General features: G+C 41.6%; 1 protein-coding gene across 2 annotated transcripts in view; it reads right to left on the minus strand.

Moving 5' to 3' along the window:
- TPST1 (tyrosylprotein sulfotransferase 1) overlaps positions 1-15011 on the minus strand; it is a 131173-nt gene that overhangs the window by 6545 nt on the left and 109617 nt on the right. Inside the window, exons 4-6 of one of the 2 annotated variants that reach the window (XM_028523584.2) lie at positions 11122-11172; positions 6546-6592; positions 4755-5311 (exon numbers count right to left, since the gene is read on the minus strand). In XM_028523584.2, coding sequence (XP_028379385.1) covers positions 6575-6592; positions 11122-11172 — 69 coding nt within the window. In that variant the 3' untranslated portion in view covers positions 4755-5311; positions 6546-6574. Of the gene's footprint in view, positions 1-4754; positions 5312-6545; positions 6593-11121; positions 11173-15011 lie in introns of those variants that run through there. The other variant, XM_036020864.1, reaches the window with a different exon arrangement.

Consider the following 15011-nt stretch of genomic DNA (forward strand, 5'->3'; position numbering starts at 1 on the left):
TTTCTCCTGAATTTTCCATCTCTCCCTTTATATTGTTTTCCTTGGGGCAGCCTATTGATCTCCCAGTTTCTCCCATCAGAACAAATAAAAGTTCTTCCTCAGTCCTGCATGCTTCTCTAGGTAGCACACTTTCCTCTGTCCCTCTGCCATCAATATCCTCACATAGTCCACACCTGTTTCCTCTACTTCCCTACCCTCATTGCAAGTTAGATTTCTGACCCGTCACTTGACTGAAACTGCTCTCACCAAGATCTGTGTGGCCTCCTGATGACCATGCCAAACAATTTGTCCTTTTTGAACCCTCTGAAGCATGTCACTGTTGACCAGTTTTTCTCTACTGTAAAGCTCCATCCTCCTTTGAAGTCCACAATCCTCTTGTGGCTTTCCTCGCCTCTCCATCTCTGTTCCAACTCCTTTGCAGACCCCATTCACCCTCTGGTCTCTCCAGGGGCGTTGGACCCCAGAACTAGCACTCGGTTTGCTTCTTTCCTATTCTACACGTGCTCTCAAATGAGTCTGTCTACCTCCATGGATTCAACTGCATTAAGACTTCCAAATCTAAAACTTCAGATCCTTATCTTATATAAAACTATTTGATATCTCTAACTGGATGTCCCCAAGGCCACTTTAAACTTAACATGTCCAAACCCTAACTTAGCATGTCCCACCAAATGTTTCCATCCTCCTTTATTTCCCCTAATTCTCTCAGTTCCTTGTTCCTCATCTATAAGGTACAAAGGGAGCAATATCATGACTGAGAGGGTGGTGGAGGGTTGGCCTTCCCTCCCACTCCCAGCCTTGAAGAGGACAGTGTTTGCCAGCAGCTTCCCAAGGCCCAGCTCAGCTTTCTCTCCAGCCTCTGATGCCCCACCCCTGCATTCATTAATCACTGCTATTCTTCAGCCTGGACCTTTCTCCCCACAGGGGGTGGAGGGATTGAGCAGAAAAGAAAAGGACAGCTGGGGCTGATTATGGAGGGGAGGAAGGTGTAAGGGGGCTAAATGTTAGTGGAAAAAAATACAATAAAAAATGGAATCATAATAAACAGCTTTGTGAGCTCAGGTTTTTATTTACTACGACATAAATATTTTTGACAGTAAATTTTTTTCAATATCATATTTATTAGCTGAGTAGTATTCTACAATATGATGTGAATGTACCATAATTCATTTAACCAGTCCCCCCCTTTTTTAGGTTATTTCTAATATTTTGTGTCTATAAACTGCATTGTAGTAAACATCTTTGTAGAGAAACTTTGGCACACATTCATGATGGATTTCCTTATGGTTTTCAACTCATCAACAGTCATTCCACGTTTGGCCAATAGAGGGCATTTTAGGCTTTCCTTCTCAGGGCAAGGCCATACAGCCATTTCTACAGTATGTAACATCAAAAATAGTGGTTTTATTGTGAAACTGACTTAATTTTGGATCTTCAGTAATAATCAATAAACCCCAAAAGGTGAATCAGTCATTTATTATGTCTAGCAAGACGATAAACACACACAACACTCAATGAACTGCTTTGTTAGGACGTAAACCCAAAATGAATAAAAATGATCTCTTTTACCCAATTCCAAATAACTAAGGGAGTGCCATGCTTTATGCAAAGACCGAACATCCCTGCAGAAGCCTTGTTGAACAGTGACAAACAGACAGGGAAGGGAACTCAATGAGAACACTCTGACCTTGCCAGAGAGAAGCCCAGAATCTGTGGCTCCCTAGTAATACAGACTGGGGGCAACACTGAATGGAGTCTTGCCTCGACCATTCCTTATCTATCACTTACCAGTCAGGTTTCATAGATTTAGTTAGAGCTTGAAATAATTGTTTTTGGAACCTTTTTCTTGATTTTCACCAAGACCAAAAATTCCCAAGGGTAGTGATCTGCTATACTGTTGGCATACCCAATTTTAATTACACCTTGCAGATTACTAAATTCAAGGGAGGTAGTTAAAGGTTGCCACTCGATGCTAATGACAATTTTCTATTCTAGTGTAAATCCAGATGATTATTGAGACGCAGTGGTTAAGGGTGTAGGCTCTGGAACCAGGTTGCTTTTATTTGTATCCTGACTGGCACTCACTAGCTGTACTAGGTATTTTACCTCCCTAAGCCAATGTTTTTAAAATGTAGGTAATAAGGGTGTCTACCTCAGGTAGTAATTATGAGAATTAAATAAGTTTAAACATGTAAAGAGGTTAACACAGGGCCCGGACCATGAGAAGGTCTTGATAAACGTTACCAGAATGATTACTTGACCGAGTAATTACTGAGATTTTTCCTTTCATTTTTAAATCCCATGATTCCTCCTGGCCTGATGCTCTCCACAAGCTCCTCCAGGAGCTGCTGAGAGCACCAGCTCCTCCCTGGCTTCGCATCCACCTGCTGATTGTGGCCTTGGCAGTGCTGCTGCAGGGAGCTCTCTGATGTCACAGGCCGTACGCCTGCCCTGGTCCCTCACGCCATCACCCCTTTATAAGTTTTACTCCTGCCATCTTTCATGTGTTCAGCAGGAGTTCCATGTGATTCCATCAAACCACATTTCACCAATACAATCCTCTTCAGAGAGGTGATCCAAGGTATCGTATGGAACAGAAATGCTTTTCTTCCCAGGGCTCAAAAGACATGTGCTCAGATCAAAAGAAGTAAAGCTTTGTGAAAGGAGGGATGTTAGTAAAGATGGAGACAGCATAGCATATGCTTCTTTGGGCTACTTGGGCAGTGGTTTCTTCTTTCTTGAGTCAACCACTTTATGCAGTGGGTCTCTGACTTTTCCTGGGCCAGTACACCCCCATCCATTCACAGTGGACAGGCACAGGGAACAGAAAGTATATGTTCCTGAGGGGCAAGTATCGGAGTCAGGCTGGGGTAGTTTGAAAATGTCCTTCTCTCCCATTGAAAGAGGCTCTAGATGGGTATGTGACCTCCTCCCCACAGAGTTGGTGACATAAGACTAACAGGAAGTAAGCCAAAAAAAAGCTAAGCTAAAGCTGATTTCATTGTTATTTGGAGGTCAGAGCAGTTGAGTAATAAGAAATGGGACTTAAAGACAGCTGAGCCATTAATGGGGCTGGGATTTCCCAGGCAGCGGGGAGAGGGGTTGTGTTTATAGGCATCTGGGAGAAGCGGGAAGTGAAGAGTCTGTGAAGAGAGAGGGAAGAAGTACACTGAACACCAGGGAGTAGTGAGGCTCTACTGTGGGAACAGAAGAGCTTCGGCGTAATGTGTTCACATTACAGAATCAAAGGCAGTTTTTGAACAAAGGAGTGAGAAGGCTTAGTGCTGAACAAAGAATTGATGTGGCAGTGGCATTCATTTTAAATTGAAGGGGACGGGGTTAAGGGAATGGCATGGAAAGAATGCTGTTCGGGTCAGGCTTGGGCCTAGATGTCAGGTCACCACTGGGGCACTAGATGAGGGGACTTGTGTGAGGGACCTGACTTGCCTGAGCCTCTGTCTCCTCATCTGTAAAATGATGTGTCAGAGGTTTCTGGGAAGATTACCATTCACCAAATATTTTACAGGGTTGTTAGAATGTGTTAGGCACTTTGCTAGGTGTCAGAGCTACAAAAATGGACAAGGAAAGACATAGTCCTGTCTTCCCGGAAACTACCATCTAGTGTGGAAGATAGACAATAGAAAAAGTCAACAAGACATTAAAAACTGCAGAGTGTGATAAGTGACACTGCCAAGGAATGTAGGCAGGCCGGGCCCCTAGTTTTCAGTTCAAGGGGTCAGGGAAAGTCTCTCTAAGGAAGTGGAATTTAACGAGACCAGAGAATGGAGAAGGAGAACAAAGGGAAGAAAGTTCCAGGGAGAAGAATACTATGTGCAGAGGCAGGAAAAGCTTGGCGTGTGCCAGGAAATGCAAAGAACTCTAGAGCACAGGCGGCGGGTGGAGGAGGCTGGCCTGCAATGGGAGGGGGAGGAGGGCAGTGGCTGGGTCTCAGCAGGAGTCTGGATTCTATTCTATGTGAAATGGGACGTGGGAGGGTCGTGTCCAGATGTGCACTGTAAAACTCTTCCTCCTCTGTGTACTAAACAGAATTCGAAGGGGCAAGAGTAGGGACAAGGCATTGTTTAGGAGGCTGGCTATCGCAATAGTCCAGGCGACAGATGGTGATGTCCTAGATTAGGGTGGGGGCAGTGGAGCCGAAGAGAAGGGGATGGATTCAAGAAATATTTTGAAGAAAGAATTGATCTGGCAGATGTATTCCTTTTAAATTCAATCAAAGATTTTGTATGTGGGTGAGAAAAGGGAGGAAAAGGGTAAAATCAAGTGTGACTTTCAGGTTTCTGGCTTGAGTAACTGGGTAGAAAATATAATTACTGCCATGGGTAAGACTGGAGGGGGTGCAGTTTTCAGGCTGGGGTGAGAAAATGTAAATAAAACACCTTGTTCAGTACCTGGCACACAGAAGACCCTCAATAAACGTGAATTACTATTAGTAGCTGGTCATTCCATATTCTATAACAAAGGATTCTAGAAAATAGCTAGTAACAGTAACTTCTCTGACCTTAAATATAGCATATGGAAGCATGAAATAGAAGAACAGGATTTTGAGACAAGTGGATGGTAGCTGGTCTCTCTGAAATAAATTACACAAAAACTTCGCTAAGAAAGTATGATGCACAGAGAGGAATACAGCCAACCAAATATAGCCCAGCCAACAAACAGTTCATCAGATCACCATCCGATAAGGTCTTACTGCTTCTCTGAAATCACAGTAATGAAAGCATGTACACTACCAGAATGCTTCACATTTAAAGCTTTTATTCTGAAAAATAAAATACAAAAGTCATTAAGTTGTAAATGTATATGGTAATTCTTCAACTTCTCAGAAACAATACAATGAATTATTTAAATAATTAAGATATTCCGTATTATCCACATCAGTACATTCAAACAGGTACAGCTGTTCTACAAAACATCAGAACATGTACCCGTGACCTATTCCAAGATGCAACTGCCCAATTTTGCTTACAGAATCCCACTTCTAAACCCTCCCCTTGAAAACAAAGTTTGGAATCTGGTAAGAAAAGACAGGGACCAGAGCAGTTTTAACAGAAAGCACATGTCCCTCCAGGGCTCCTTTTCCACTGGGTTGTGCATGCAATTAGGGTCAAGGGCGCTGCGCTCAGAAAATATCACTCAGGAGGGCCTGGTGGTGATTGACGTTCACCCTCTCAGTGGGAGGAGTCTGGTAAAGGAGCAGGAGCCTGGGCCACAGCACACACACTCCACAGATCTCAGCAGGTGACAGCCAGTCCTACAAAGTTCCCTTCCGTGGAATAGGCATCGGTCTTCCCTAGGGCAAACAAAAGGAATGTGGTTACAGGTGCGGAGTCACAGTTCCTCCTTCCCCTGCACCATGAGGCCTCCTTCCCATAAGCCAGGACAATGGTTGGGGGGGGAGCCCGGGGGAGGGGGCGGGGGGGATTGACAATTATGAGAACAGCTGCCTCAGGGCCTCTGCAGAGGCACACTCTCCCTTAGTCCGAGGTCCTTGGAGACGCCTGCCCATAGCTTCAACAGGCAAAACAACGTATTGCAGCCAACCAAGGGCTGCTCCTGCTCGCTTCTAAATGACTGCAACTGTCAGAGCATCTGAAGCCACTGCCTGGGCACAGGTAGTGACATCAAATGTCCAGGGCTCCAATGTGCTGACTTTTCTTTTGAGAAAGTGGATGCTAAGGTTCTGTGAAGGAAGTTTTAGATAACACAGTGACCGTATTCAAATGCCAAAGGGAACATACAAGAAGACGGACTGGCATCTGTCCTGAGACGCTCTGTGGCAGCCCCAGGCCTCGGGAAGCAACCAAGAACACAATGCTGCTGTGGAGCAACTTGAAGGCTGGGGTCAACCTGACACTGTATTTTGTCTTGTAAAGTAAAGACTATACTTTCAGGGGCCATTTCGATAGTGTGTCACTAGAGAATTTTGTCTGAACATGTATTATAAAATACCTGGTCAATAAACAAAGCCCTGTGTGTGTGTGTTTTGGGGAGGGGATTACACATTTTGGAAGTACTTTGGATATACAGAGTTGTCCAAGGCCCGATAGATGCTGTCGGATGTGCACACCCCCAGGATGTCAGTCTCACGTTTGGTGTTTGCTCATTGGCAATCGTAAGTCCTGAGACCCATTCACGCTGTTGGCTCACTGCCATCGTGATGTTGACATAGCATAGCTGTGTTCATGTGCTTTTTCTACCTATACTCCACTAATGCACAGCATGTCATAAAAATCTCCTAGTCAAATTACTCAATCTCAATTTTCTCATCAGTACAATAGGAACAATAGGAAGCTTACTATGTACCCGGCTTTTTGCAGGCACTATTATGGTTAATTCTTAACCACTCTCTTATTAATACTGTCCTCATTTTACAGATGAGGAACTAGGAAACAGAGAAGTTCAGTTATTTGCTCAGTACCACACAGAGCCGAGAGTCAACCCAGGCAGACCGACTCCAGAGCTGTGTTCTCCACCCTGGCTACGCCGCCCTGCTCCAAGACCCAGCAATGCCCCCCAACCCTCACCTGGTGTGTGGAGGAGGTTCCTGGCTCTGCTACTCCACTTGCTCAGTCTGTCAAAGAAAGCAAAAGGTGTTTTAAAGTCCTCAGAGCTAGTCAGCATGGGAAGTGACTGCTCCAGTCAAAATAGATGTAGCTTGCAGGCTCTGATTAGACTTTCTAATGAATTTAGTCTGCTACCGTCATGTAATAAATAATTTGGACTTTGTCCCTGGTTGGTCATCAGGAGACCAACTCCTTAGAATTTTCCTTGCAATGGGAGTGTCTCTGTTATTGATGAGCCCCTTGGATCACACATGAGTTTACTCCAAGGGATGAGATGACTCAGGATGGGGGCTGTTCAGCGGAAAGACCAACCCTAATTAGAGGGCTGGGGCTTTCAGCCAGCCTAACTTCTGGATGGGGGAAGTTGGCCGATTAGGCTCAGTCACATGGCCACCGATTCAATCAATGTTGCCTATGTAATTAGAACCCAAGAAAAACTCTGGATGCCGAAGTTCAGTGGAGCTTCCTGGTTGGCTCCACATGGAAGTGCAGGAGAGAGAAGCACCCTGGTTCCGTGGGGAATGGGCACAGAAACTGTGTTTGAGACCCTCACAGACACTGTCCTCTTTGCCTCTTCCTTCAGCTGCTCTTGATTTGTGCCCTTATAAGTATAAAACTGTAATTGCAAGTACAGTGCTTCCTGAGTTCTTTGAGCCATTCTAGCTAAATATCAAACCTGAGGGTTCTGTGGGCTCCAATTTTCTCATTTTTAGCAGTTAAGCCCTGACTGGTGTGGTTCAGTGGGTTGGGCTTTGTCTCACAAAGTGAAAGGTTGCCGGTTTGATTCTTGGTCAGGGCACACGCCTGGGTTGCTGGTTCAGTCCCCGGGAAGTGCAAGAGGTAACTGATTCATGTTTCTCTCTCACATTGACGTTTCTGTCCCTCTCTTTCTCCCTCCCTTTCCCGCTCTCTCTCTAAAAAAGAAATTGAAGAAAAGAGAAAGAAGAAAAAATGAAATCAAAGTCTTTTACTTAGACCCTTTTCTAAGTACGTGTGTGTGATGCATTACATGAAACTACCAGAATAAGGGGCTCAAAGTGTCTGATGCTATTTTGCCCAATTTAAGAAATCTTTTTCTTATTTATTTGCAGAAATTATCTACATTCCACAGTTGAGCCATTTGTTTCAAATATTTTCTCCCACTGAAGGCATACTTTTATTGCTCTCTTTATGATGCTTTCTAACAAGTAAACATTTTCAGTTTTAATGTAGTCCAACTTACTGTAGTCACTTTGAAATAAATGATTAGTGTTTTTAATGACTTTAAGAAATCCTTCCCTCTTGCCCTGACCATTATGGCTCAGTTGGTTGAACCGTGTCCTACAAACCAAAAGGTCACAGGTTTGATTCCTGGTCAGGGTACATGCCTGGATTGCTAGGCCAGTCCTCGGCTGGGGGCAGGCAAGAGGCAACCCATGGATGTTTATAAATAAATAAAATGTTTTTTTAAAGAAATTCTTCCCTTTTTACGGTCATAAAGATATACTCCTCTTGTCTCCTAAAAAATTATGATTTTTTCCTTTCATATTTAGGTCTATAATCCACCTGGAAATGATTTTTGTGTATGTTGTGAAGCAGGGGAGTCCCTTTAGTTTTAGTCTTAAATATCTTTTCTTGACTCTTTCAGATTTATTATGCCAAATAGCCTTATGTTTTAACATTCCTTCAAGACACTGCATCTTGGATTATTCTCTGGCTCCAAGAACCTTAGCCTATAAGGGAGTGACAGCCTGGTCCTGAGTCCATCTAGGTCTCTGAGAATTCATGCCCAGCCAGGCTCAGGGCCCTGCACCCCCTTCCATGCAAAAGTCAACCAGAGTCTTTTGGATAGATAAAGAGTTGCTTGAGAAGGTTTAAGAATTTTAAAAAATTTAATTACAGTTGAGGTACCATATTATATTAGTTTCAGGTGTATAATATAGTGATTAGACATTGATATAATTTACATAACTTACAAAGTGATCATCCCAGTAAGTCTAAGTACCCATATAATACCACATATAATTAATTAAAATATTATTGACTATATTTCCTATGCTGTACTTTATATCCCTATTTTTATAATGTGCAATTTGTATATCCTAATCCCTTCCCTTTTCACCCCTCTCCCATCCCCAATCACCCTCCCATCAGGCAACCACCAAAATATTTTCTGTATCTGTGAGTTTCTGTTTTGTTTGTTCATTTATTTTGTATTTTAGATTCCACATATAAGTACAATCATATGACATTTGTCTTTGTCTGACTTATTTAACTTAGCATCATACCCTTTAGGTCCATCCATGTTGTCTCAAATGGCAAGATTCCATTCTTTTTTAGGGTTGTGTAATACTCCATTGCATATAGTACTATTCTTCTTTATCCATTTGTCTATCAATGGACACTTGGGTTGTTTCATATCTTGGCCATTGTAAATAGTGCTGCAATGAATATAGGGATGCATATGTGCTTCTGAATTAGTGTTCTGGATTTCTTTGGATAAATACCCAAAAGAGGAATTGCTGGGTGATATGGTAGTTCTACTTTTAATTTTTTGAGCAACCTCCATACTGTTTTCCATAGTGACTGAACCAATTTTCAATCCCACCAACAAGGAACGAGGAGGGTTCCCTTTTCTCTACATCCTCACCAACACTTGCTGTTTGTTGATTTATTGATGACAGTCATGCTGACAGGTATGAGGTGATATCTCATTATGGTTTTAATTTGTGTTTTTTCTAATGATTAGTGACACTGAGCATCTTTTCATATGTCTATTGGCCATATGTCTGTGTGTCCCCTTTGGAGAAATAGCTATGCAGGTCTTCTGCCCATTTAAAAAAAAAGATTTTATTTATTTATTTATTTTCAGAGAGAAGAGAAGGGAGGGAGAAAGAGGGGGAGAGAAATATTGATGTGCAAGAGAAACATCAATTGGTTGCCTCTCCCACACAACCCGCCCCCCACCCCGCCCCGGGGACCTGACCTGCAACCCAGGCATGTGTCCTGACTAGGAATCAAACCAGTGGCCTTTAGTTTCACAGGCCACTGGCACTCAATCCACTGAGCCACACCAGCCAGGGTCCATTTTTTAAAAATAGAATTGTTTGTTTTTTGTGGTGTAAGTTGTATGATTTTCTTATATATTTTGGACATTAGCTCTTTACTGGATGTATCATTGGCAAGCATCTTTCTTGAGAAGATCTTTTCTTTTGTCCCTCTGACTCCTGAGGACTTATTCTAATTTCTCACCCATCACAGAAGTTCAGTAAACATTTGTTGAAAATTTTAAATAAATGAATGGATGGATTAAAGTTAAATAGATGTTAATAAGAACATGCCTTGAAAGTAGATTGAAATTCTTAAGTAATACACATCTGACTGTTATCAGGCAAGGGTCTGAGGGCTGACTGTTATCAGGCAAGGGTCTGAGAAGCCAGAGCCACCAACCCTGAGGGGAGCCTCTCTTAGGGAGCCCGGCCATTTACTGAGGCTTACTTCAGACAGCATGACTTCACAGAGTCTGTGGGGTGGTATGTTTGCCTCACCAACCCTTATCTGGACATTTTTGGAAATGGAGTTCAGTGCTGAGTCTTCATTTCCTATTAACAAGCTGATCACTGACAGCAGCAGCCTGGAGGCAACATGTATTATCACTGTGCTAGAAGGGGAAGTGTTCTGCTGGGCTCAAGAAATAGTTATCACTTTCCCCACTGCTGCAGAGGAATGGCAGGTGAGGCTCAGACACAGGACACTCTGGGTTCACCAGCCATGATACTACCTGTTTCTCTCCAGCTCAGGAAACAATATTGGAATCTGAGTGACAGTCTGACATTACAAGGATAACTCTCAATTTGTTCTAATTAAATTTTTAAAAAGTAAAAGTTATAAGCTTCAAACTCCCACCCTCCTTTCCCAACTTGGGGGACTTAGCAGTCGAGGGCCAATGGCTGTGCATATAATGTATTCACAACTATTGTAGGCTCCAAATGAGAACAGTTAAAAGGCCATCAGTCTGTGTGTAATAGAAAGAAAGGGCAGCTGTACATTTTATTTCAAGGCAGATGTGAGAAGCCTGCAGCAGATACACAGGGCAGGCTCCTCATACATGGAATACTGTGTGGTTTGGAAGACCTCAGGCAACTGGATCTCAGTTACTAATAAAGTATTCCCCTAGTTTTGAAAGATACTGAGGTCTCTGAAATTAAGGCTATGTTAAATTATAGTTGTTTTTAAAAATTTTATTGTATTTTTATTTATTAAATTTATTGGGGTGACATTAGTTAATAAAAATATATAGGTTTCAGGTATACAATTCTATTAATGCATATCTGCATATTGTATAGAGTGTTTACCACCCCAAGTCAAGTCTCCTTCCATCACTATCCCCCCTTTATCCTCTTTTTCCTCCTTTCACCCTGTTTTAAATTACTGTTAAAACCAACAATTACCAGAGGCCAATCTTTCTGCTGCCAGCACACCTCATTATCTCTAAAAAGACCACTTCAACACAGCAGTCCATCTGTTATTCATCAAGAGGAGAAAACAGATACAGTACCTGAGGTTTTTCTTTAAGAAATTCAGGTAGCTGAAATTCTCCTTTGTAGACCTGGAAAAACAAAGCCAAGTATGAGTTTAAACACCTTCTGGCATCATCACTTCAGAACGCCTGCAATACCTGAGGGTGGACAGGCTCACTGCTTCGTTCTTGGTGAGTTTAGAATGAGAGGGAAGCCTGTCAGGTCAAGGGCAGCCAGAGCTGAAAAGCTGAGTGAAATCCCCATTTATAAAGAAGAAAAACCAACACCCCAACATTCCAAGTTCCAATCATTTTAGCTGAGAGAGAAAGCAAGTCCTAGGCCATCTCTCTCAAGCAACCAACACAGAACTCCCGCAATTTAGGAACAGGTTCCTCTTGATTTCCCTTTGAAATCTCCATCCTTAAAACCCTGGATTTAACCCAACTTTTCTTAATGTACCCAAGATGCCCTACTAATTTGAATATTAGATTTTTTTTAGATGTTTTTTCTTATTATTTTACTTATTGCCCTGGCTGGTATGGCTCAGGTTTTATTTTATTTATTTATTTTTAGAGAGAGGGGAAGAGTGGGAGAAACAGAGGAAAAGAAACATCAACATGCAAGGGAGACATTGATTGATTGCCTCTTACACACACCCCAACTGGGGACCTGGCCAGCAACCCAGGCATGTGCCCTGACCAGGAACTGAACTGGCGACCTTTGGGTCTGCGGGACAATACCCAACCCACTGAGCCACACCAGTCAGGGCAAATATTAGATAATTCTTAAAATGATACCTTTAACCTCATAAAATCTTATAATTAAAAATCTACTCTTTTCTATATGTAAAATTATGTTTCTAATGCCAGCAATTAGAAAATAATTTTAAAAATACCACTTATAATAACATCAAAGCCCCCCACCAAATACCTGAGAATAAATCTAACAAAAAATGTGTAAAACAAAAAACTAGAAAACACTATTGAAAGAAATTAAAAACCAAATAAATAGAGAGACAAACTACTTTCAGGGATTGAAAGATTAAATATAGTGAAGATGTCCATTCTCCCCAAAAGATTTCTGCTAAAAATTCTAGCATGCTTTTTTTGAAAAAGGAAGAGGTAATTTGAAGCTGATTGTAAAAGTTATATGAAAATTCTTAAGACCAAATATAATCAAGGTAATCTTAAAAAGAACAAAGAGGGAGGGGGCTTATTCTATCAGACATTAAGACATTATTATACAGCTATAATTATACTATATTATATATATGATATAGTTTATATATTTCCATATATAAACTTCCCTCTCGTATATATATATTCTTAAATATATATATTTAAGACAGTAAAGTTTTGGCACAAGGATATACAAATATGTTAATTAAGCAGAATAAAGTGTCTAGAAATAGCCCCCCATATACAGATGCTTGGTTTCAGACAGCCATGGCAGTATTGAACAGTGTAATTAGAATGAATAAATATCAATATATGTGGTTTATGTATATATTATATACTATACAGCAATAAAAAATGAACTCCTAGTCTACTGATAACATGTATGAATTCCCAACACATAATGATGAGAGGAAAAATGCCAGACCTCCCCCCCAAAATAATACACTACATGCATCAATTTAAAACTTTTAAAGACCATAAATAGGCAAAATAACTCTGGTATAAATCAAGATACCATTTACTCTGGGGAGGAGGGCAGTGGTAGTGACGGGGAGGGGGCATGAGGGACGTTTCAAGGGAGCTGACAATTCTGTTTTGCCACAGGTAGTGATTATGAAGGTGTGTTCATTTTATGATCACCTATTGAGCTATGATTCGTGTACTTTGCTATATATGTGTTATGTACTTTAATAACAAAACTGAATAAACAAATTAATTCAGTAGTTTAATGCTAGAAATTTACCACACACACATTTTGTTAAGTACAAAGATTTTTGTTTCAACACTGTAACAGCTTGGAAACTACTCATGGTAATCAGAAGTGGAGAAACTACAGTGAGAAACTATTGATTGTTATTGGCAGGAGAGTCACTGGGTAGTCCCTCAGAGGACAAAGAAATCTTCTGGTGAACCCTAAAGCCTACCAACCTAAAGGATTTTCACTTGGTTGTAAGACAACTGATCCACTTCTAAAAGTAGCAGCATTCCTTCTGAGATTCAGAGAATGAATGTATTTTTTTTTTTCCTATCTCTTTCTCTGCAATTTCTAAAACCCAGTCTCTTCCTTGGGGACTCTGCTATAGTCCTGGGACTGTAAAGAGAGAGATTGTGGTGTTAAGTTGTATGATTGCAACTTAAATTGCAAGAGAGATATCAGACTTATGGATAAGGCATTTCTTCTTCAGGCTGAGGTAGATGCAAGATAACACTGCAGCTGCTAGAAGTGTCTCAAAAGCTACCACCATCTCTTTCATACCCTCAAATTGTCTCAGGTCACTGGGGGACTGGCTTAGCTGCTCCTTAAAGAATTTGCAGGTAAAAACACTGTTTGTTCTTCCTTAACACAACAGTCCAGAGGTTGTTCCAGCCTTCTCTGTAGGAAGTGTCTAAACCCCTGGAACTGGATATTATATTAACACTCACTCCCTTTGCACCTGTCTACTATCTGTGGGGCAAGTAGATACTACATTCAACACAGGGACTCAAGCCACTTAGAAGGTTTTTTTTCGTTTTTGTGTTTTACCAGATTCTCAAGTGTCTTTCCTTTGCCCTTAAGTCCCAAACCCATCCTCCAAGCCTCTGGGGCATAAGCTGCCCAGGCCTAGGTTTTGTGCTCTGGCACCTTTACTGACCCAGAACGAGTTCATTTTACCCCAGTCCCTCTTCCACTGTTCGTGGGTTAGGTCCCCAGAAACTTTCCTTATATTCCCCACATTTTCTCAGACTCTTAGAAGCTTAATTTCCTGACTCGCAGCTAGCTGCTTCTGCACTCTCCCACTGTATTCCACACTCTGCATTTCATTACCGTTAGCAAATCTTCCAATTGAATCTTTCCTTCTCTTTTTTGTTCACTGTAAAAACCAGCCAGGCATGACAGAAAATATGAGTAGGAACAGTAAATATAAGTGTCTCCCAGGTACCAACACTTTCAGAGAGGTGAGGCTTATACGAAGGGGAAAAGAGCCCTAAATATGCGATGTCACATATGTAATAAATAATTTAAAAGGGGTCAGGATAAAATTGCAGATAAAAGGCCTAATCAAAAAGTAGTGTCTCCTTTCATTATCCTTCAGGGAACAAATGCTTCAAAAATTAGGAACTATGGTACTGACAAAAAGAACACTATTACTGACAAAGCAATTTCTATTTAGCGCAGGACACCAAGTCCCACATTGCTTACAAAAACAGCCAAGTTAGGAATGGAATTTCCTTTGGTTAAATGAACAGTGTTTCTGGACATACTATTCTCTGGCTCTAATGGATTGAGGATTTTGCCTAACAGCGGTGAGCTAGGTACCCAGATTCCAAACCTTCCTACAGAACCCTCCCATCTCAAGCACTGAAGAAATGACAAGGAGACAAAAGTAGGCTTTTGATTTGGAGGGTGCCTTGGAAGTTAAAAAAAAAAAAAGAACAGCAACTAAACTTCATTATTTTCTTTGCACCAGGTTACTGTTAAGTAAGGGCTTCATATGTATTAATGATCTCACTGAATACCACAGTCTCCTGAAGGAGGTATTATCTTTTTGGAGAGAAAGCAACTGAGGCAAAAAGAAAGTAAGTAATTTGTTCAATGTAGTGAAATGGGAAGCTACTAAGTACCACCCTCAGACTTCAGGGCAGATCATCCTGCCCTGGCTGGTGTGGCTCAGTGGATTGAGCCCCAGTCAGGGTAGGTGCCTGGGTTGCAGGCCAGGTTAGGTCCCCAACAGGGGATGTGAGAGAGGCAACCACACATTGATGTTTCCCTT

The sequence above is a fragment of the Phyllostomus discolor genome, chromosome 3, assembly GCF_004126475.2.
Source record: "Phyllostomus discolor isolate MPI-MPIP mPhyDis1 chromosome 3, mPhyDis1.pri.v3, whole genome shotgun sequence".
NCBI lineage: Eukaryota > Metazoa > Chordata > Mammalia > Chiroptera > Phyllostomidae > Phyllostomus > Phyllostomus discolor.